General features: G+C 37.0%; 1 protein-coding gene across 1 annotated transcript in view; it reads right to left on the bottom strand.

Moving 5' to 3' along the window:
• Nucleotides 1–24,002, bottom strand: part of dnah2 (dynein, axonemal, heavy chain 2) — a 275,588-nt gene that overhangs the window by 31,421 nt on the left and 220,165 nt on the right. Inside the window, exons 61-75 of the mRNA XM_056461233.1 lie at nt 22,709–22,825; nt 22,439–22,580; nt 21,965–22,134; nt 18,879–18,995; nt 18,630–18,794; nt 18,410–18,535; nt 16,878–17,026; nt 16,486–16,552; nt 13,940–14,090; nt 11,412–11,560; nt 11,196–11,329; nt 7,004–7,148; nt 6,610–6,809; nt 3,228–3,354; nt 2,899–3,085 (exon numbers count right to left, since the gene is read on the bottom strand). Of these exons, the coding sequence (XP_056317208.1) occupies nt 2,899–3,085; nt 3,228–3,354; nt 6,610–6,809; nt 7,004–7,148; nt 11,196–11,329; nt 11,412–11,560; nt 13,940–14,090; nt 16,486–16,552; nt 16,878–17,026; nt 18,410–18,535; nt 18,630–18,794; nt 18,879–18,995; nt 21,965–22,134; nt 22,439–22,580; nt 22,709–22,825 (2,146 nt within the window). The remainder of the gene's footprint in view (nt 1–2,898; nt 3,086–3,227; nt 3,355–6,609; nt 6,810–7,003; nt 7,149–11,195; nt 11,330–11,411; nt 11,561–13,939; nt 14,091–16,485; nt 16,553–16,877; nt 17,027–18,409; nt 18,536–18,629; nt 18,795–18,878; nt 18,996–21,964; nt 22,135–22,438; nt 22,581–22,708; nt 22,826–24,002) is intronic.

The raw sequence follows: 24,002 nt of genomic DNA, 5'->3' as shown, positions 1-24,002 counted from the left end.
GTTAAGTTATTTCACTTTAAAGGCAATGAAAAGAACTTATTCGTCATTATAAAGTAATATTTCTGAGCCTACACACAAGAGTTGGAGAAAAATGCTAATTTTAGAAGAAAATATCAAGCATTATTTAGAGGTTTTTGCACCTGAACTCTTCATATTCTATTGACCATTTCAATGTGGGGATGTCATTGGCCCATGAACATTTCCTGCTTGTTGTTAAACTATTTCCTAACTGTAACAAGAGGCAATTCAATCATAACTTGACATTAAAAGAGTTCTCATAACATTATTTCTCAATGTGTAGACCTTTTTAGATTCACTAAAGCTATAAAAATTAAAAATATTAAACAGGAAATACGTTAGGACCATTGTTATTGTTTACATTCCTCAAAATGGTCTACACAAAGTATGAAGCTGACTGCTCAGTTCTTGTTACGTGATTCGCAGTGCGCTTGCAGCATTTTGAAAAGTAAAGATGTTTTCAACTGCGTGCACATGAAATATGCACGTGGGTCACTCCCAATATGTGTGCAAGCCAGGCGCCTCCCTTGGAAATAACAAACTTGTGCATGTAAAAGACATGATATGTGAACAACCTATTTCACGGCAGCGTCACAAAGAGGTCTATGATCTATGCATGGCAAAAAAATAAATAAAATTGGTGAACACATACAAAAGTACATGCAACTACTTCTGACGTGGTCAAACAGAACATCGGAGCCACACACACACATATACAGTAGTCTATTTGTTTTGCCATAGATCTGTTCTAGAGACAATTTGTTACACCTTTACTAGGTGATTTTTATTTTATTTGCCTTACTGTATGTCTGTTTTAAAGATTTTACAGGTCTTTGATAAAGATGTAATTGTTTTCCTTTTGAAATATGTTTTAGATTCACACTGTAAAACATCTGTGTGTGTGTCAAAACCATGATTAAAATCGCAATATTGTTCAAGTAAATCATGATAGGTTTCTTTTACCCATATTGCACAGTCCTACACTGTGATCAATGTAATCCAACATAATTCCCAAACAAATGATTATTGCATGATGGCTTCTTTTAGTTTTTCAAAGCCATACACTGCAAGCAGTCTAAGCCAACTCAGTTCCCCAAAAAAAACTTTTCACAAAAGGAATTTTGTAAGTGAATCAAAACCATATAGCAATCAGTGTAAATCAATACCTATTCCCCCTAAATAACCCTCACGAGTTAGTTCTTTATTGTGACTCAAAGCAATACACCGTGACCAGAGTAATCTAAACCGATTCCCAAACAAACCATTTGAACTAATTGGTTCCTTTCAGGGATTCAAACCTTGAACTGTCAACAGGGTAAACCAGCTTGATTCCCAAACAAATTAGACAACTCATTTAAGTGGATCAAAATCATACAGCAATCAGTTTAATTCAATACCTACCCCACCCCCCACTCCTTCTAAAAAAATCTCATGAGCTGATTCTTCTTAGCAAATCAAAACCATACACAACCTGATTCATAGAAAATGTATTACTATAATCTGAGTCTTTTGAGTCAAAACTATAAAATCATACATCGAGAGATTTTCTCAAAAAAATAATGTAAAAAGATTTGTGTTAGCTAATTCTTATTAAAGGTCACCTATTTTACCCCCTTTTTCAAGATTTAAGATAAGTCTTTTGTGTCTCCAGAATGTGTCTGTAAAGTTTCAGCTATAAAAAGGTTTTTTTTATAATAGCTCTTATGTTCAGTGTTATGTATTTATGATTAATCTGTGTAGCACCGTTGTCCGGCGAGACACAACATTTCGTTCCTCTGTATGTCCACACATGTAGCAGAATGACAATAAAGATCGATCTGTCTTGAGTGTCTCCATCTCCAGCTGCGTCAGATAAACAGCACAGTGACAGACATTAAGAAAGCAGATCTCACGTAATGTTTGTGAGAAATACTACAGTAAGAACTTTCACAATTATTATTTGATGTATTTGTTGTGAACTTAATTCTGCAACAAGTCACATAATGTCATTACAAAGTTCACACAAACACACATACACACACACACACACACACACACAAAAACACACACATAGCATGCGCGTTTAACTTTGTACTGTTTTTGCACGGTGTATGTGACAGGATACACGTTAATATCCACTATGGATATCCGTTATATTAATGTACAAAATAAACCTGATTCCACAAACCGGGATTGAAGCGTCTTCTTTTATAATTGTATTGACATACAGCTGTGGTGATTAAGAAAAAAAACATCACATTTGATGATTGATGATCACAGTGAGCTGAACAGATTTTTAATCCCAGTTGCTTTGTGCACGTCCTGTCTTGTTGATATGATTATGCGCTAATATTAATATATACTACAGAGACAGGTTAATATGCGGTTGTCAATCGATTAGGTGGGCGGGGAAACTGCAAAATGCGAGGGATTTGGATCTTATTTTAACAGCAAGAAATTAAAAAAAAAGACTTATTGTATTTATATCATGTGAATTTGACTGTGGACACACTATACCTACACACAGGTCAGTCCAAACAGCTCCCGAAAGATTATTTTCATCATTGGTGCCCTTCAATGAGTCAAACCCATACACAACGACCAATGTTATCCAATCTGATTGTGAAAAGAATGACTCTTACAGGGTGAATTTTTGAGTAAATCAAACACATTTTACTAAGGCTCATGACATTTGTTGTTTATGTAGCAAGCAGATAAAAAAATCACACATTATTTCTGTCATAACAAAAACTCTTTTTTAATTCTATTTTAAAAATTCTCATTACTTGGCTTCCTTTTCCTACATATTTCTGCTCAAAATAAGAGCCAAAAATGTTATGATCTCCATTTCAACTATTTGTAAAATGGCACCACCACCACAACAAAAACACACATATTTACCAGGAAGTGGTGCTTTCTCTGGTTCTGGATTGGTGTACCAGAGGTGCCAATCTCGAGGGTACTGCTCAAACGAGGCCATGAGTTCATGGAAATTAGTCAGTTTATCCAGTTCAGTTATGTTGTCCCAGTTAGAGTCCGACAGCCAGCGAGAGCAGGGGTTATCCATCTGTTTCTTTGTATCCAGAACCTAACACACACACCACAGATTTTTTTGTATGTAACATGAGGACTTTTTTTCTTCCATTTTTAAGTCAAGACAATCCTTTCCCATAATTCACTTTCAGGAACAAAGTGCAACTCCCCCCCACCACCCCACCCAAAGCTCTTACCAATCCCCCTCGGAGGAAGAAGTTGTATTCATCCATGTTGAGCTTCCCAGATGCCTCCAGGATCTTGGCACACATGTGGAAACTGAACAGCAACTTGTGACACTCAAACAGTCCTCGACAGGTGTATCTGCAAACAGATCAAACGCTCCCACATCACTCTGAACGTCAGCTTAAAATGATTAAAACACATCAAATCTATGACGCACATCAGATGACAACAAGCAGACTCTGCCTGATGATTATGCATGCCTGATCTATACAGTATGTGTGTGATAGAAGGACCCAGAAGTTATACTTGAGTTGAAAATAAAAAGATAACTTAGAACTTATGACGAATAAAACAAACAAACTAAAAATCAACAACATTTGAGTTGGTGTTTTGAAGTGATATTTCAAGCAAAATAATCAACATGTATGAGAGGATGCTAAATCTGTACTGTATACTGTATACTGTACAAATCCAACTTAGGTGATAGATAGTATGAGTTAAGTGCTACAAAATGGTAGGATATATACAGTAGGACTTTCTAAGTTTCTAACCATTCAGAGAGTGTGAAAGCTGTCTGAAAGACCAATTATTTGTAATTCGAATGGCTGTGGATTAATTGTTCTGAACAAATGATTCAGGCTGCATCTCAAAAGAATGACTTTTCCATGAGAATTAAACATCAATCCCAAAATGACAGACACTTTGTTTTGCTAAAGCTAATTTCACAGCTAACATTTATGCTTATTTATTTCCAACAATTTCGTGCCTAATAAGAGTTCCAATTGTGCAATTGCCGACTTCGAACATAAGGAAATGTCAAAGAAAAAAAAAGATTCGTTTTGTGTATCTTTTCAAATCAAGCTGAATTTTTTCCCTATATTTAATTGCATGTATAGAGGGTGCATAATTTTTATTATTATTTTAATGGTAACTGTACATTAATGCTAACTTTAACTAACATAAAAAAAACAATACATTTGTTACTGTAGTAATTTATTATTCACCAAATCAGCATATTAGAATGATTTCTAAAGAATCGTTTGATACCAAAGACTGGAATAATGGCTACTCCATTACAGGAATAAATTACATTACATTATGTATTTAAACTGTAAAAATGTATTTATATTTCAATTACAGTGGTCCCTCGCCAAAACGCGGTTCACCTTTCAGTCTCGCAGTTTCACCAATTTTTTTTTTGGTGCAATTTGACATGGTTTTTTACAGCGCATTGTGTTCTGCGTCCTGATTAGTGCATTGTGTTCTGCCTCCTGATTAGCGCATTGTGTAGTGCGTCCTTATTGGCCGTAGACCATTGTCAATAAATCTCCTCCGTGCCGTGTCTCCTGTACAGTACAGAATGCTTTCAGCTTGCCAAATTTACATGAATCTTCGATCGCTAGCAGTGTGACTCTGAAGTGCTGGACTGTATGTTTGCAAGTTTTCTCCATAACAAACCCCATAATGTCGACGAAACATTCTGCACTGTCAAAAGCACCCACGGTAGCACCCAAAAGGCAGAGAAAGATGTTAACAATCGCAAAAAAGGTTGGACTTCTGGACATGCTAAAGGAAGGTAGAAGTTATGCGAGATTTTAAACAACAGAGGAAAGTGTGAAAACGTTAATGCCTATCTGAGAAAATAGTGAAGTGAGGGGTTTTACAGCCTTAAAATAATCTATAGTAACTGTAATAAAATAAAGCCAACTACTTTGCGGATTTCACCTATTGTGGGCGATTTTTAGAACTTAACTCCTGCGATTAATGAGGGACCACTGTATTTAAAAGATTATTTCATATTATTTGTTTTTTAGATTTATTTATTTTGTCTTTATTATAATAGGACAGTTGGTAGGCAGAAAACAGTGAGAGTGAGTGAGTTTGTAGACATGAAGAAAAGCTGGAGAGAGAAAGGAGGCATGATATTGGGAAAGGGCCACAAGCTGGAACTTGAACTTGGGAGGCCCAAAGTGTAATGACAGTGCATTGCCCACAAGACCATCGACACTGACATATTGCATTATAACCAAGATAGTTTTAAATACAGATTTGTATGCTAGATACTTATATTTATATAGTTGAAGTCTGAATTATTAGCCCTCCTGAATTATTAGGCCCCCTATATATATTTTCCCCCATTTTCTGTTTAAGGTAAAGAAGATTTTTTTCAACACTTGGAGCTGCGCTTCGGTGGATTTGCTCTTCAGTGTTTGGACTTTCAGTAGAGAAATTTAAACCACGCTGAATTGATTTAAACTGAACTTCAACTCTGAAATCTGGACTTTACTAGAACTGTTAAGCTGCTTTGAGACAATCTACATTGTACAAAACACTATATAAATAAACATTAATTGAATTGAAAAGGCTTAACTAGGTTAATAAGGCAAGTTAGGGTAATTAGGCAAGTCATTGTATATTGTTTGTTTTGTAGACAGTGAAAAAAAGGGGGGCTGATAATATTGTCCCCCTTAAATGGCTTTAAAAAATAAAAACTGCTTTAATTCTAATCAAAATAAAACAAATAAGACTTTTTCGAGAAGAAAACATATTATAGGAAATACTGTGAAAAATTCCTTGCTCTGTAAAACATTAGCTGCGTCCCAAATGGCACACTATACACTATGCTCTTATCCACTATATATTCACACTTAACAGCATAGTATATGAATGTAGTGTCGTCTCAAATTGAACACTAATGTTTTTTTACTAAGCGGAAATTTAAACCATTTCTCTGATGACGTTTGACGGTTGCCAAATCAGTGAAATAAATGTCCAAAGTACCAAATAATACCTGCCATGAGTATAACCGCATTCACCATCAGGAGGTGGTATAATCACTCTCGTAGGAGAATTTTGCTTTCACAATCCAAAATAAATAAAGTTATCTAACATCAGAGCCCGAAAGCTTCGCCCCTTCCTCTACGTGAGCAAAGCACTGGCTGTTAAGTGCATGAAGTGTCCAACATTACACACTTCATTTTAACAGTTGTATAAGTGCATCATCCAGGTATTTAAAGTGCACTTATTATTTTCGAAGTTTTTAGTGTGAATGCACTACTTACACTATTTATACTACAAAATGGTGTAGAATAGTGCATAAGTATGCGATTTAGGACGCACCTATTGTTTGGGAAATATTTGAATAATAGCAATAAAGAAATGTTTATTGTACTTTCAGAAAGTGTTTTAATGGCTTTTTTGCTTTAAAAGTTTCATATTTTGATAAGGTAAAAGGTCATTTGGAAATCACGAAGTGTACATGATTACAAAAGGTGTAAATTTGAACAATAAATCAACCTTGGAGAGATAAAAGTGCAAGTAGAAGTATAAAAAACATGCAGCATTTCTCCTTCACCCCTAAACACAAAATCTTCGCATGTGTGAGTTACAGACCTGTAGACAGCATAAGTGTGGTGTCTGTTGAGATTGTTTATCCTCTCCTCCAGTTTGTGGCTGCGGGGGCTGCTCTCTATGCTCAGGATGAACAGGTTGATGTAAGCGTCCAGAGAGAACTGATACATGGGATCTATACAGCCCAGATCATTCAGTACAAAGAACAGGATGGACGCCCTCTGGGCACAGGGGCGGTAGGCCTGAACACACACAAACACACACAGATTGGCGTCTATAGCTTTATCTGCCTCTCTTGCTATCGCCATCCCCATCTCAGCGCTCTTTTTATCTCTCTGCCTTATTCAGAGCCACAATCTTTAATCCAATCTGGCAACCCTTTCAGCACCATCTCTCTCTCTCCTTGACCTCCCCCTCATCCCTCGCTTTCTCTCACCTCTCTGGCTGTATCGATTTGGCTCTCGGTCAGTTCGCTGATCTCTAGTTGTTCCGCGACCTCTGTGGCCGTGACTTTGGAGGTCTGCAAGGTATTCACCAGCTGAACGTCATCCAGCAGTGAGCCAGTTGCCTCGTTCAGCAACCTGTACACATGAAAATAGCCAAATGTGACATTTGCTAGTATAAACACCCTGATTATTGGAGTGAGTGATCTGTAAGTGGCACTACTATATAGGTGTTAAAGGTCCTGTGAAGTGCTTTGAAAAGTGCAATTTTTATCCAAGGTTTAACGTAATCTTAACTGAAACAAGACAGGGTGGGACACAGAGTTGCTCCACTCTTTTTCAAAAACAACCAACAGTATTTTGTTTTTATCATCTCTGCCAGTGGGTTAAGCTTAAGCACATCACATCAGAAGCATCTTAAAGGAGGCGGGACATGTCAGATACTACCAACCATTTGATTTGTCAGAAGATTTATAGAGAAACTAAAGTATGATATAACAAAAAATCTGATCCATTTAGGCGAAAGTGACACACAGTGTTGTGCTAGTTACTGGAAAATAGTAACTAGTTAGAGTTACTTCATTATATAGGTAACTCAAATACTTTATCGATTACTTACACCAAAAAGTAATGCATTACTGTTAAAAGTAGCTTTTGAGTTACTTTTCCAAAGAACATTTTAATGCTCCCATTAATGCCCTTATAACATCACTTCAGTGCTGCATTCTCACAACTAAAACATAAGAAAACTTAGATAAAACGTAGGTCAGACCAGCAGAACAAAAAAAATAAATAAATAAAAGTAATCTGAAGTATCATTCAGAATCAATTTGGTGAAAATCAGCACCAAAAAATTGCTATTATTGACTACCACAAATTATATGCATTTTAAACAAAACAAAAACATTACAGAAACATAACAGCTGCTCAAAAATGAAATCTATGAGTAATTTCCTAACAAAAAAACTTATGGAAAGTAAGCTATGTATATTCAAAGTGCAAAATCTGCTGTTGTATAACAGCTATAAAAATATATAAATCAATAAAAAAAATTAAATCTCTTCATTTTCCCTGAGCAATACAACACTAAACATTAAATAACATGTTCTGAAATATAATAGGAATGTGTCACTATGTCCAGTATTCATTCATTCATTATTCATTCTCTTTTCGGTTTAGTCCCTTTAAGTAAATTTCAAGACTTGATTTTTTTAGCAAAAAACACTTGAATGAATCATGTGAAAATTACTAAATGTTTTGAGTGATAAATGAAGATTTTAATATTATTAGCGGAATGTGCTTTTATAATTTAAGCAAATCCACCACCATTTACTCATATTTATTTTTTTTAACAAAAACCACTTGAAAGAATCATGTGAAAATTACTAGTTTTTTTAAGTGATAGATGATGATTTTAATATTATTAGTGGAATGTGCTTTTATAATATATGCAAATAAATCACCATTTACTCAAATTTATTACTGAAAATTACTCATTCATAAAATGTAAAATATATAATGTATAATGAAAAACATACACAATACATTTTGGCCAAATATCATTTTATTACATGTTACACTGATAACAAAATGGTACAATATGTTAAACAAATCTATATAAAATTTACAGCAATGCTAATCTCTGATAAAAATTCCTTTATCCATGTCATGGAAAAAACTGACCTGTCAACTTTCCTTTGTAGGAATAGTCACATTTTAGACAATATTTGACAGAATTTGTGTATTGCAAACTTATTATTCGTTTCTTTGTAAGTGATTTTAATTTGTGGAATATTTGTATAAATCCAGTTCAGCGATTCTAGATTTTCCAGGCTAGCCATGACTCACTTATCCTCCAAGACAATGCAGAAGTCCTCATGGTTGGTCATCCCTCTGACAGACAGCAATTCTCTGTGCATTCCCACACTGTAAAATAAACATTTACGTTTATTATATTGAAATTATGCAGTTGTACATTTCAAATGTTTAAGGTTTACTAAAACACATTAAGGAAATATATTAATGAAATAAATCATTTCTTTTTATATCTGTGAACAGTAATTCTTCATAATGTTTGAGTATTTTGACTTATAATGGACAGGGTGTTTAAATGTATACTAGTGTACAGACATTTATAAAAACATACCATGTTTATACAAGGAATAGTGCATTCAACAGTGTAATGCTTGAGCTATATATTTTTTTGTAAGCATGCAAAAATATAAAATGCATTTTTCGGAAGAACATAAATATCTGAAACAGTTTGAGACACTTACATTGCACTACTGGATGAGCTCTTCATCTTATTCATACAGATAAACCAGCAACAGAGGACGACATCTCTCGTTTCATCCCTGGTTTTAATGTGAGGTCTGATGCAAAAAAGTGTAGAAATTAGTAATAATAATAATAATAATAATAATAATAATAATAATAATAATAATAATAATAATAATAATAATAATAATAATAATAATACACAAATAACATTATTAAAAATACCTGATGTATGGCACCCATTCTCTTTAGCAAAATCTGCCTCAATAAACTGCTCCTCTTTAGTGGGAAAACACTGCGAAAGTTTTCTTCATTAAACTGAAAAATGAAGCAAACAAATATTAGTATTTATGTACAGTATTATATATAAACAGTTCATTACATTACATCAGCAATGCTGTAAAAGGAACCTTATGAAATGGAAAAGCACTAGCTGTACATAAACCCCATTGAATAGCTAGCTAACTTAGCTTAGCTTAGCTTAGATTTACCACTTAACAAGCTCACTGTTGTTCGTCTGCTTAACTGTTGCCTGATCATTGCTGTTAAATATTACGATGCAAATAATTTGTTCAACTTCATTATATAATTCAGAATGAACATTGAAGCAAATCAATTTCAAATAGGAATGGGTGGTTAAAAATACCCGTGTATCCCTAAATACATCATATGGCAAAAACTAAGCTCCTGAACAAGTTTGAACAGCATGTGTCTTTCCTGAAAGAGCTTAGGCTATTTAAGACAATAAAATGATAAACTGTTAATGCTTACCTCTTAACATGCTCGCTGTTGATCTGCTCCTTCAAAATGTCGTCTGATCACTGCCGTTGTTGAGATTCAAATGCAAACATCTCAATCAAATCCACATAATTGAGTGAATTTTCTTAAAATAAACGTGAAGCCATCTTTCCTCAATTTTATTAGCTTAACTGGTTTCTCAAATTAAGCTTAGTAATTGCACTAGTTTGCTTAAAAAAATAAGTAAAATTTAAATCTTAGTTATATTAGCGAAATCTTCTTAATATTTTATAATAAATCCAGAATATAAATTTTTTAAAGAAAATATGCTCATTATTTTTAATGACCTCATTAATTTTTTTAATGAAAATTACAAGCCTCAGGATTCATTTTTTACAGTGCACACATTCACTACGGACAATTTAGCTTATCCAATTCACCTTGTCTGTGGACTGTGGGGGAAACCGGAGCACCCGGAGGAAACCCACGCGAACGCTACTAATCTAATCAAGTTTGTTATTTAGATAACAAATGTGTGCGTATTTATTTGAAACAACAAACATAGTAGTATTAGTAATAGTAACGAATAATAGTAATGTTAATAGCCTCTTGGTCTCTCTAGCGTGCACACTCTATTTACCTTGCATGCATTCTGTCTCTCTCGCGAGCACTCTTGGCCTCTCTTGCACACACCCGGTCTCTATCGCGTGCACATTTGGTCTCTGCTTTTGATTGACTTTTGTCTAATCTGGCAGCTCATACATGATCCACCAATCCCACAATGCGTCACTGCTGTAAACAGGAAGATGTGGGCTAGACTGCAGCCAAAATTAATTAACTTACCAAGTAACGGACAAACACACATATTGTATCGATAACAGAGTTACTATATTTAAAAAGTAATGCGTTACAGTATGTTACTGTCAAAAGTAATGCCGTTACAGTAACGCATTACTAGTAACGCGTTATTGCCCAACACTGATGACACATAGCAAGCTTTGGATGTTTTTATGTTCTAAATGTGAATTTTGTCACTGTTTTGATGCACACTAGTTTATAGATATCCTTCAGACTAACATATTAATATTAACATCTGAAAAACTTGATTTTAATTTCATGCGGACTTTAAAGTCGTTTTTTATGACATGTGCTAGCATACATGTCACCCACCGCAGGATCTCATCCTCCAGCTCCTGCAGTTTCCTCTTGCCAGAGGCGATGTTGATCACCAGAGAGTCCTTCTGTTCCTCCAGCTCTGGACGCTCCTTCCTCACGACAATCCCCAACAGCTGAGCCTCCAGACCCTGGTGAACACAGGACCATCTTCAAAGACTTCACTGTCGTGGAAATATACTCTGTACCACACACACACATGCACCCACTGACCTGTTCTTTAACAGCAAAGTTGACGATGGTGGTTTTGGAAGAGATCTCAGGAGTGTAATGTGGATTGGACAGTTTAGTGGTCATGTAGAAACGAAATTCAGGACTGTATTCTATTTCTTTGTCTCCCAGTTTCAACAAAAAACGCCCACCTGCAAAACACAAAAATCAAATGAATATTATTTCTTAGAGCATTTATTTATTCTTTTTCCTTTGGCTTTGTTTCTTATTTATCAGGGGTCACCACAGTGGAATGAACCACCAACTATTCCAGCGTATGTTCTACGCAGCGGATGCCCTTCCAGCCACAACCCAGTACTGGGAAGCACCCATACACTCTCATTCACAACCAGAGCACCTGGTGAAAACCCACACCAACACAGGTACATGCAAACTCCATACAGAAATGTCAACTGGCTCAGCCAGGACTTGAACCAGTGGCCTTCTTGCTGTGAGGTGACAGTGCTAACCACAGAGCCACAGTGCCACCTATTTCTTAGAGTACCTACAATCTTGTTGGGCCAGATCTTTAAGTCACTGACTGTACAACATTTGTCTTCAGGTTTTTTTAATCATATAAACTCATCAGTCACTTTATTAGGTACACCTGTCCAACTGCTCGGTAACACAAATTTCAAATTAGCCAATCACATGGCAGCAACTCATTTAGGCATGTGGACATGGTCAAGAGGATCTGCTGTAGTTCAAACCGAGCATCAGAATGGGGAAGAAAGGTGATTTAAGTGACTTTTAACGTGGCATGGTTGTTGGTGCCAGACGGGCTGGTCTGAGTATTTCAGAAACTGCTGATCTACTGGGATTTTCACGCACAACCACCTCAAGGGTTTCAGAGAATGGTTCGAAAAAATTTATATATCCAGTGAGCTGCAGTTCTGTGGCTGCAAATGCCTAGTTGATGCCAGAGGTCAGAGAAGAATGGCCAGACTGTTCGAGTTCTGATAAAAAGGCAACAATAACTCAAATAAAGACTTGTTAAAACCGAGGAACGCAGAAGAGCATCTCTGAATGCACAACACGCCCAACCTTGAGGCAGATGGGCAACAGCAGCAGAAGACCACACCACGTGCCACTCCTGTCAGCTAAGAACAGAAAACTGAGGCTACAATTTGCACACGTTCACCAAAATTGGACAATAGAAGATTGGAAAAACGTTGCCTGGTCTGATGAGTCTCAATTTCTGCTGCAACATTCAGAACGTTCAGAATTTGGCGTCAACAGCATGAAAGCATGGATCAATCCTGCCTTGTATCAATGGTTCAGGTTGGTGGTGGTGGTGGTGTAATGTGTAGGGGATATTTTCTTGGCACACTTTGGGCACATTAGTATCAACTGAGCATCTTGTCAACACCACAGCCTACCTGAGTATAGTTGCTGACGAGGGTAACGAGGGTCCAACCCGTTACTAGTAAGGTGTACCTAATAAAGTGGCGGATACAGTACATTTATTTATTTATTTTATTTTATGACATGGTATGACCATCTATTGCAGCTCCAAATCATTTTTTAACATGACAATTATGTGGTAGTAAATGTCTAATGAGTGAGTAATTCATTTATCGATTTACTGAAGTTGCTCATTCATTCTGGAATGAAGTAGCAGCTCTCATAACTAATTAATTAAATTAACACATTAAATTGACAGCCCAGCATTTAATATACTTCATTTATAACTACCTACAAATTAAAACAGCTAAAACATCTAATAATACACTTACAGACACAAACATAAGCACATTCTGTATCTACAGTATACTGTTCTTTTTTCCAAGCACTATTAGCAGTCAGTGTTGTGTTGTGTTGTGTTTTGTGTGTGTGTGTGTGTGTGTGTACTTCAATATGTAGTTTATTAAGACAAAAATGTATGTAATGACCTTCCAAAACCAAATAGCATATACAGTTTGTATTCTTTATGTCTATACTGTGTGTATGTAAACCGCATAATTTTGTGTGTGTGTAAACATGTTTTATATCCCTGTGGGGACTTCTGCGGAATCTGAACACACACAGACACATGGGGACTTATGTTATCAGGTAAACATGATTGTAGATCTTACAGAATTACGTATTTTGAAAATGTTTCCAATGAGAGTTTGGTTTAGGCGAAGGGTGGGGTAGGGAGTTTTCAAAATACAGCTTGAAAATACAAATCATTTTGTCTATGGTGTGTCCTCACCAGGATAGCAAAATCAATGTGTGTGTATGTGTGTCTTACCTAACCCAGGCTCATTCTGAAAACGTACCACTACATACATTTCTGGAGAGTTTTCTTTTAAAAAGCAATCCAGAAAAAGAAAAGCCCTCGCCTGATTTTTACCACGTTTTCAGATTTTACCACATTATTTACCACCATATTTTTTGGCTTCTGTTTTTGTCTTACCTGCTTTCTGGAACCATTTTTCGCTGAACTCGAACCCCGTCATGCAGCCAAATGTACTTCTGGCTACATAATTCGTAATCTCCAGAAATGTATTTAGGGCTACGATTTCAGAATGAGCCTATGTTGGACTTACCAACTCTTGTAAGCGACTTGTTGAGGATGGGGGCCAGTGAAGGATCTAGTTCCTCTTGTACATTTTGCAAGAGCACTGGAGAACCAAACTGCACTGCATTCTCCAGGATCCGCAAAAAATCTGGCATCTGCAGATCTATTACTTTCAAGCCCTTAGAAAAACACACAACATGAGGACAAGAAGGGACATGAAGGACACACAGAAGACTAGATAATGACATCAACTACGCAGAAAAAAAGTAAAGGTAGCTGCGAGGATAAATATAATTCAAAAGTGATAAATGGACATAGAAGAAAGAAAATGGGACGTGAAAGAGCCGCAGAAAAGATGGAGGAGGCAGAAAAGAGGCTTCAGCTCTGTCATTTTGTTATTGTTCGTAAATGTCAGCGTTTAACTGTAGCGTGTGAACGGCACTCGCCGCTCCAGACGCTCACCACTACAGATGAGAAAAGACCTGCGAAGAGGAGGAAAAGGTCACAGGCAGAAAAAGAGAGAGAGAGGAGGAACAGAAGCTGAAGCTTAACAGCAAATTATCCTGACAGATAAGAGACAGTATGGAAGTATGTGTCCTCTTATATCTCCTCCTGAACACACCTGACAACCTGCCCATCTGTTTGGATGGGTAGGCAAGTACAGTAGATAGATAGATAGATCTACCTATTTACCCATCCATTTATCCATCATCCATCCAAACTTCCACTCATTTGTCTGTCAGTATTTTAGTCAACAAAACCCCTATACTACCTTTTGGTCCATCTTTACATTCATTCATCCATCTTCATATTCATATTCAACCCATTCATTCTTTATGTCTGTCTTTCTGTCCAGACAGAACAGAGTATATTTCTGTTTTTTATTTTTTTGGTTCATTCATCAACACATCAGTCCATCGACATCCATTACCATCCATCCATCTATCCCTTCAGTCTATACCCGTCTTCCCATCCATCCATTCATCCATCAATATATACTTGTCCATCTATCCATCCATCTTTCTCTTCAGTCTACACCTGTCTTCCCATACATCCATCAATCTATGCTTGCCCATCCATCCATCCATTCATCCATCCATCAATCTATCTATCCCTTCAGTCTATATCTGTCTTTCAATCTACCCATCCATCAATCTATACTTGCCCATCCATCCATCCATCCATTTCTTCAATCTACATTTGTCTTCCAATCCAGCCATTCATCCATCCATCCATCCATAAATCTATACTTGCACATCCATCCATCCATCCATCCATCCATGCCTTCAGTCTATACCTGTCTTCCCATCCATCCATCCATCCATCCATCCATCCATCCATCCATCCATACTTTTCCATCGACATCCACTACCATCCATCTATCCCTTCAGTCTATACATGTCTTCCCATCCATCCATCCATCAATCTATACTTGTCCATCCATCCATCCATCCATCCATCCATCCATCCATCTCTTCAGTCTACACCTGTTTTCCCATCTATCCACGCATCCATACATCCATCAATCTATACTTGCTCATCCATCCATCCCTTCAGTCTATATATGTCTTCCAATCTATCCATCCATCAATATATACTTGCCCATCCATCCATCCATTTCTTTAATTACATGTCTTCCCATCCATCCATCCCTTCAGTCTATATGTCTTCCAATCTATCCATCCATCAATCTATAATTGCCCATCCATCCATTTCTTCAATCTACATCTGTCTTCCCATCCATCTACCCATACATCTATCAATCTATACTTGCACATCCATACATACATCCATTTATCCCTTCAGTCTATACCTGTCTGCCCATCCATCCATTCATCCATCTATACTTGTCCATCAACATTCATTACCATCCATCCATCTATCCCTTCAATCTATACATGTCTTCCCATCCATCTATCCATCCATCAATCTATACTTGCCCATCCATCTATCCATCCATCTGTCTCTTCAGTCTACACCTGTCTTCCCATCCATCCATCGATCTATCCATCGATCGATCCATCCATCCATCCATCCCATCCATTCATCTATCTATTGGCGTGTCTACCTGTCTGTCAGTCAGTCTAACTATCAACCTGTTTATCAAAACATCCATCCATCTTTTTATCCTCTATGCAAACAAACACAGAGAACGAGTGCATCTGTGTTCAGAAGGAGTAATAAATGGCTGCTGTGTTCTGCTGAAGGAGAGCAGGTGAGGAAACGTGGCCTCGCAGGGGAGGCAGTTTCCAACTCAGATGAGGATTGAGTTTGGAGTTTTTGTATTCTAATTAAGGGCTCTGAAAACGACTCGTCTGTGGGTTAGACGGTGAGTCATGTGATAAGCATCGTGTGTCTGAGCAGGTAATTTTGGCACTGAATATGGGTTATGTTTCCCTCTGTGGAGAAGCAGATCTAATGCTCTCTAATAATCACAGCAATGTTGTTCTCATTGTTTCTGTCCTCTCTTATTCGTTACTAAGACATTTACGGCAAAATAATGTAGTCTGTGTGCAGTACAAGGACTTTTTGAACTTATATTTATGGTAATGTGTGTGTGTGTAAAATATTAACTTGTTTGAACTCCATGTTCTTAATCCACTTTAGCGCTTGTCCTTGAGGATCCACCATTAGTGGCCATCTGTGGGGAAGGACGAGGGAGAAACATTAGCTCTCACTATAAATGCATGTCCCATTATCTATAAATAGGCTATTTCATAATAATCCATAATCTCTAAATGCTATTAATCTGTTTGGTGTGTGTGTGTGCGTGTGTGTGTGTGTGTGTGTGCATGTATGTGTGAGGGAGGAAATTAGCATTAGCTATAAATGAACAATCAGAGAAAACTGAGCTTACTATTATCTTTAGCTAATTATTCTCCAATCACTATTCATTACCACCCATTATTCATGAGATATCATCATTTTTCTAATTAGCATTAAGGGATTGGTTCTCTGGGCCTGACCGGTTGCCACGGGTGACGATGACTCCGTTCTCGGTGGAGAAGGCATCAGACGGGAGGCCTTGGATATTCCATTCGCGCACTGCTGTGGGTTTAGACAGGAACACCGCAAAACTGAACCCCGGAGAACACGGCACCTCCAATTCTCTCACCTAGAGATGAAAAGGGTAGCGGAGGATTCAGGCAAGGACATTCCAATGAAAAAAAAAGAGAAGTTGTTAGAGCTGTCACATGCATAATGTCATAATATTATCTGTAAAGTGTGCAATACTGTGCAATGCTGAACCAGTCTTCACCGGAAAATGGCAGGGCATTACAAGAATTGCTTTAGATGCATGTTTATTACGCGACACATGCATTAATAAAAGCAATGATACATTATTACAGGCACTGATTATGAACTAAGGCAAGTAAAAAAATAATTAATGAAGAAAGACCAACACACTGACTGACATGCAGATGAACAGACAGACAGACAGTCAGACAGTGATTCAGGCTATGTTTACATGACAACGGAGTTGGGGGCGCGAGTAGAATTGGACAAACTTGGGGGGGGGGGGGGGGTACGTTTTCACAATGAGTCTGTGTTGACTTTATTTATAAGTGTTCCTTATTGTACTTCATTATCCTTTGCAATTTTATTTGTTCAAAATCATTATTTTGATCATGTATTTATTTTATATAAAAACTTATATCCTGCCTCTCCAAAATTTTATTTAAAAATTACTATTATACATAAAAAAGAAAATTAAAGCACGTCAGATTGAGGGTTGTGTTAGCCTGTTAAAATATATTTTACTTATTTATTTCAACTATTTTAAAATAAATTACAACCTGTATTTTACCATTTGTTTTGGCTTTAACAGTTTATTGATAACTAAACAAACAATATGTAACTGAGCTCTGTGAAAAGTTTTGTATGCAGGCCTACAGTCAAAAATGTAATATTAGAGCCATGGCTGTGGCGAGTCGGCAATACTGTGTCTAAAATGAAATTTCTCTTGACAGAAAACAATAAACACAATTATCCCAGGCACATCATTGTATTAAATTTAAGCAAATATGAACAAAACATGGAGAAAACACCTCCACCTTCCACAGAGAAACAGTCATCCACAGGCGTCAAGTCTTCCGCCTCCAGAACTACAGAGAATGAAGCTCGGCTGCCCCCTACTGGTAATGTATTTCCTGAGTGAGCAAATTTCCCAGAGTGTTTCCTGAGACGCACATTTCTAAAGGCCACATCTGTATGCAGAGTAATTTAGCGTTTTTGTGGCCCGGTAGATACTCTTTCCTGACCTGGTACTAATTTGCGACAAGGTGGCTGGGGACCCCTGGTATAAACGAACAAGCAAAACATGTTTTTGACTGAAAGCGTTGTCATGTAAACAACCCCTCAGACCAACAGATACAGTAGATTGACAGACAGACCAAAGAACAGACAGACTCTGAACAATAGGCTGACCAACAAACAGACAGACTGACTGACTGACAGACAGATATAAACACAGATATAAAGATAATAAAACATAAACCTGTTTCATCCAGATATCTGTGACCAGCTCATCTCTGTAGTTGGACAGGAAAGGCCCCATGTAGGACAGGAAGGCAGCAGCCAGCAGACAGTCTCCCACCAGACAGGACATGTTCTTCTCCAGACCCTGAGCAATCACACACAAAATCACATCAGAGTCCTCTGGCTGCATTTTCACATCCGCAGATAAAACATCAGGGTGACTATGTGTGTGATTATACATCTACTGTCTCCTCCCAGCGAACTCTCTCTCCAGCCAGTCCAGACACCAACTTGCCAGCTCGGTCCAGTTTGAGCTCCATGTCCTCAGATTTCCTCCTTAGCTCTTCTTTCTGGGCCAGCTTTTCATCATATTGCCTTTTTAAATGATCCAGTTTCTCTCCTACCTATTAATGTATGCACAAATATGTATATACATTAAGTCTACATAACTTATCAACACTGCGTGGGACACAATGATAGACACTGACCTCTCTGAGTTTGCCCTGGGCTTCAGCCAGTGCAGCCTGTTTCTCAGCCAGCTGAGTCATTGCACCATGCAGCCTGGCTCTCTTCGGCTCAACCACCCTGAAGATACGGCCGTAAACCTGACAGACACACACAGAGATATGAGAACATATAAAAAAAGCTCTTTCAGAGTCTCTCTTATTCACACTAAAGGCCGAATCACACCAAGAATGATAACTTTAACAACAACTTTCTGTGGAATTTGGTGGGTAAAGAAAGCACCATTGTCAATAGCGTAGACACCACTCACAGAGAATCAATTTCAAACCAACTTGTTTTCTGCTGGTAAATGCTGCAAAACTGCATGACTACCTTGAATGCAAGCAAAATCTGTGTGGGCAACGTTTTCACACAAAAGTCTTCATAGTGTGGATTCCTGCTGAAATGCCTGGAGTTTGCCCACAAAATTTGGCAGAGCAACAGTAAATATAATCGCTCTTTAACTGAACAGCACAACACGACTATAATGCCACACATATAGTAATAATAATACAGCTTGAGTTTACCCCTAAAGAAAGGAACTTCAGTTTATTCATTGCGAATGGATTAGATTATTGTCAGTTGGTAATTGCTGTGATCTCATGTGAGTTACATACTGGTTGGAATTGTTGACAGATGTTTTTGCACATGGGAGGGATATTAATGCTATATTTATTACACAGATGATGATAAAAAATATTGATGTGCATGGATTTGCCATTTAATATACCTCTTAAGAATGAACCATTTTGATTTAATGTTAACTTCACAGTGCTTAGAATAAACCTCTGGACTGCAATGAAGTTACAATTAGATAAAAAAAACAATTAATTATAAAATAAATCAATACATTGTTGCAATAAACTTTAAATTTTTAGACTGCCTTTTAGAAATATTCAGATTGCTGTATTGCCTGTGGTTGTTCCTCACAGCACTAATTGCTTTAGGACTTAATAGGCGTTTGATTTTAAAACATTTACATTTTCACAGATTAATCTGGCCTACAATATTAAAAATTCTGTTATTTATTTAGACATTTTGTTCATTAACTCTGAACAGTGAGGTTCTATTTTTTAAACTCAAATTAATTTCACTAAAGTCAGTGTAATTTCAGTTACATAGCATACATTAATCTTGTGATGTTAATTTCCTAGCTAATACCTCATAATGCATTTAAATCTGTTTTTGTAATCGTTTTATTAAATGCAGTTAGTAACTAATAAAATTATAACTGTAACTTGGCTATTTCTCACTGTTGATTTTAACAAACTAAATAATGCTAATTAGACTTTATTTTACCCAGGCTTATTATTGATACGCACCCCTATCTACATTTCTGAAGATCGCCAAACACGTCACCAGGAGTTACGTTCTTGTTTTGCGCAAATCCACCAGAGGCCACTGTGTACCTTTTTCAGATCTCAAATTTGCCATTCACGCCTGCTTTTCTCGCATAAATCCACAAGAGGGCGCCGTCGACTGAATGACTGACCGATTCACCCACCCACCCCCTTCCCTGAACCCAACCAACAGTATTTTCAAAAGCAATCAAGAAAAAGAAAAGCCCTTGCGGCCATCCAATTTTTACCACGTTTTCCTATCTCACCACCTTCTCACCCTGTTATTTACTTGTTTTCTTTATTTTTTGCTTTACCGGCTTTCTGGTACCATTATTCACCAGACTTGAACCCCATCGTAGCAGTCAACTCCTCTCTGCATCTCAAGTTAGCTGACGTACATGGCGAGCTACTGGGCAAACTGATAACAGCGAAAAAAACGTCCACATGGAGGTAAGCAGTCAGCTGGTAGCGCAAAAAGAAACAGAAGCTGTCGACAGTGTCATACCAGTTTCTGTTTCCTTTTCTTTTATTTTTGTCATTCAAAACATCATAATAAATTGTAGTGCACAACCAAATTTCTTTGCTTCAGACCCAACAAGAACATAAAAAAACATCAAACACTATAAAAACCTAACATAATAAATACGCTTTTATAGTTTCATACGTACATCATTTGTGCTCTCCAGAAATGTATACGGGGGTGTGTTTTCACAATGAGTCTGTGTTGACTTTATTTATAAGTGTTCCTTATTGTACTTCATCATCCTTTGCAATTTTATTTGTTCAAAATCTTTATTTAATTCGAAAATGTATATAAAATAAACTAATACACTGAGTATTGTTGTGGCTACTATACCTGTTAAAGTAATTATTGTTGCAGCTTAGGTCAATAAAATGATAACGTATATTGTGATAAAAGCTTTAGCAACTAATCGCAGCAAGAAAATATGGTAACACTTTAGTTTAGGTCACAATTGACCCTTTTCACATTTCCGGGTTACCCAGTAGCGGAAGTCGTCATAGTTGGGACAAATTAGAGAGCAGTGAATGGGAGAGTAAAACAAAAAATATTTTTTACAATCTTATTTGCTTAAATAATAAAAGAAAAACTCCACGATGATGTCATAAAGACTTTAAGAAAAAGAAAAAAATTGTCTGAGCCTGATGACGGCAACAACAAGAGAGAATAACGTCAAATTTACTGTCCTGTGCATAGATGCTCACATGAATAGAAACGCCTCGCACAAGCGGTAGTTCGTTTTTTGTAATTTTATGCAAAGATGATATAATACATACATAAATACATATAAATGTTCATACGTTCTTAAAAAAATCTATTTATTAAAAACCTTAAAGAATTTAAGATGCTAATGACCGTTAAACACATCATAACAGGCTTGTGAAGAAGGTCCATTCATGCTATTAACCACTGGCGGCTTATTACCTGCCTACTGTCAAGATATTAACTGTTCATTAGTAGTTATAAAGCATGATCTTATTCTGCATCCCTAATCCTACCCAAAACCTAAACCCAACTTCTACCTTACTAAATATTAATAAACACCTAATTAGTATTTTATTAAGCTAGTAGTGTTAGTTTATGGTTTGTTAATACAATGAATTGTGACCTAAACTAAAGTGTTACAGAATATTTCATGAAGTCTTGGTGTGAACAGACCTTTACAACTAATGTGTTCATCAACAGTTATTATTGTTCATTAATGTTGTACCTCCATAGCCCTGACCCACATGCAGAGGGACTTTGCAGCGAGTGAGACACGTCCGATGATCTCAGGCTGGAAGTCAGGCTGTGTGCAGTACTGTCCAATAGTCTTCAACACACGATCAGAGATGTTGTCCTTATCGAAATTCACCAACTGCTTAATGAAGTTGCCCTCTCCTAAAACAAATGACTCGAATTCAGCCTCAGGCAAGCACATATTTCATGTTTTTTTCTTTCTTCCTGCAACCTGTTCTGTGGTTATGTGCTTTCTACTGCATTGTGCTGAGCTTTTTAAATATATCCTGGCGCGCTAATGAATCACCCAACCCTTCCCCAAGCCGAGTCTTTCCCTCTTATCATGTGATTTTGGTTATACAGTAGTCTGGTATGGATTTCATGCCTGAGCCAGTGCCTGAATCCATGTGTGACATCAGTATGATAGAGTGATTTAATAAAGATCTGAAACTTTCCTTTATCTTACCCAGTTGTCTCTTGGCCTCCGCCCAAGTTGGTTCACATCCTCTGAGGATCATGACTGCCTGCATCACAGTTTCCACAAGAGCTGGAGGTCTGCCATAAGACTTGATCTCCGTCATGTCTTTCTTATTCAGCGACTCCAGCGCCTGAAGACAGTCCAACAAGATTACTGCAGTTTTTTTTCATGTGCTGATGAAAACATTATGTATAACATATTCGTTTGGCTCTGGAGCCGTGCGTATTGGAAATAATAGTCGCATGAATTCAGAATGACCTTCATGGCTTCCTCTAGAGCAGGAAGTGCTTCATCTAGGTCTCTCTGAGCATTCTCAGCCATGGCCTTACACTTGATTTCTTCTGCTTCTATTTTCTCACTGTGAGCGCCCACCGCCTACACACACACATTAACAAACACATGGCAGACAATTCAAGGAGGTTATAAATACCTAAAGAATACACAGAAATAACAAACACACACAGACACATCATTTTATGAAACACAATCAGTCTGCAATAACAAAAAATGATATACTAAAGCATTAGCCCTCCTGTGAATTTTTCTTTTTCAAATATTTCCCAAGTGATGTTTAACAGAGATTAAAAGACTAATTTCTAATAACAATTGTTTCTTGTCTTTTCCATGATGATAGTTCATAATATTGTTCAACTTATTTTGCAAGATACTGGTATTCAGCTAGTATAATCAAGTGCAATTTAAAGACTTAGGGCCCTATCATATGAGTTTCCACTGTTTCCTAATCCACAAAAGTAAAGGAGTAAAGTAAAGAGTAAAGGTAAAGAGAAAGTAAAGAGGCTGATTGGAGGATGTTTGTTCTTTATCCTCGCGCTGCAGATGGTCTGTTTAACTGTTTTCTCGCTAGTGAAACATTCAGTTTATACACTTCTAAAGTCTGCCATGTAAATAGCAAATGCGCCATGGCGTGACGCAGTTGACTCTTAAAGGAAATGTAAGCTAAGACTGATTGGTTAAATGCATGTTAAGCTCAAAGCCTCATTTAGAGAAAAAGCACATCCCTGTTAGCGTATTTTTCCCTCCTTAAAATAGCAAAAGTGGATTCAGACACGCTCTTAATACTTTTGCGCCACACGCTTTAGATTTTGTGCCTAGATTGTTAAAAAAGCCCTTAAAGTCAAAATTAAATAAAAACATACTCTTCTTATTTTTATCTGTATATAATAGTGCTTGTTGAAAACGATGTATTTGTGCACTTCATTATTTAGTAAAAGTTTAATTGCCCTCATTCTCTACCCCCTTGAAACAACTTTTCTTCACTTCTGGTCACATGGAATGCCTTTGAAGAGGAGATATCATGCTTGTCTCGTTTCTGCTCTGTCATCATCCATTCATCAATTTTCTTTCATTTTGTTAGCAACACCTTCCAACAATTCAATCAGTTCGCAAAGGACATAATTCTGCTTCGCCCTTCATTTTTTTCTCATTTCAAGAACCTTTCAAGTGAATATACATCACGATACAATTTAAATGTCACATGAGAGCAAATAATTTTTCAACTGTACAGTATATACCACTTGAAAGCAGAAACATT

The sequence above is a fragment of the Danio aesculapii genome, chromosome 7 (genome assembly GCF_903798145.1).
Source record: "Danio aesculapii chromosome 7, fDanAes4.1, whole genome shotgun sequence".
Taxonomy (NCBI): domain Eukaryota; kingdom Metazoa; phylum Chordata; class Actinopteri; order Cypriniformes; family Danionidae; genus Danio; species Danio aesculapii.
Note: the sequence above shows the minus strand (reverse complement) of the source record. Positions and strands in the feature narration are given on the sequence as shown.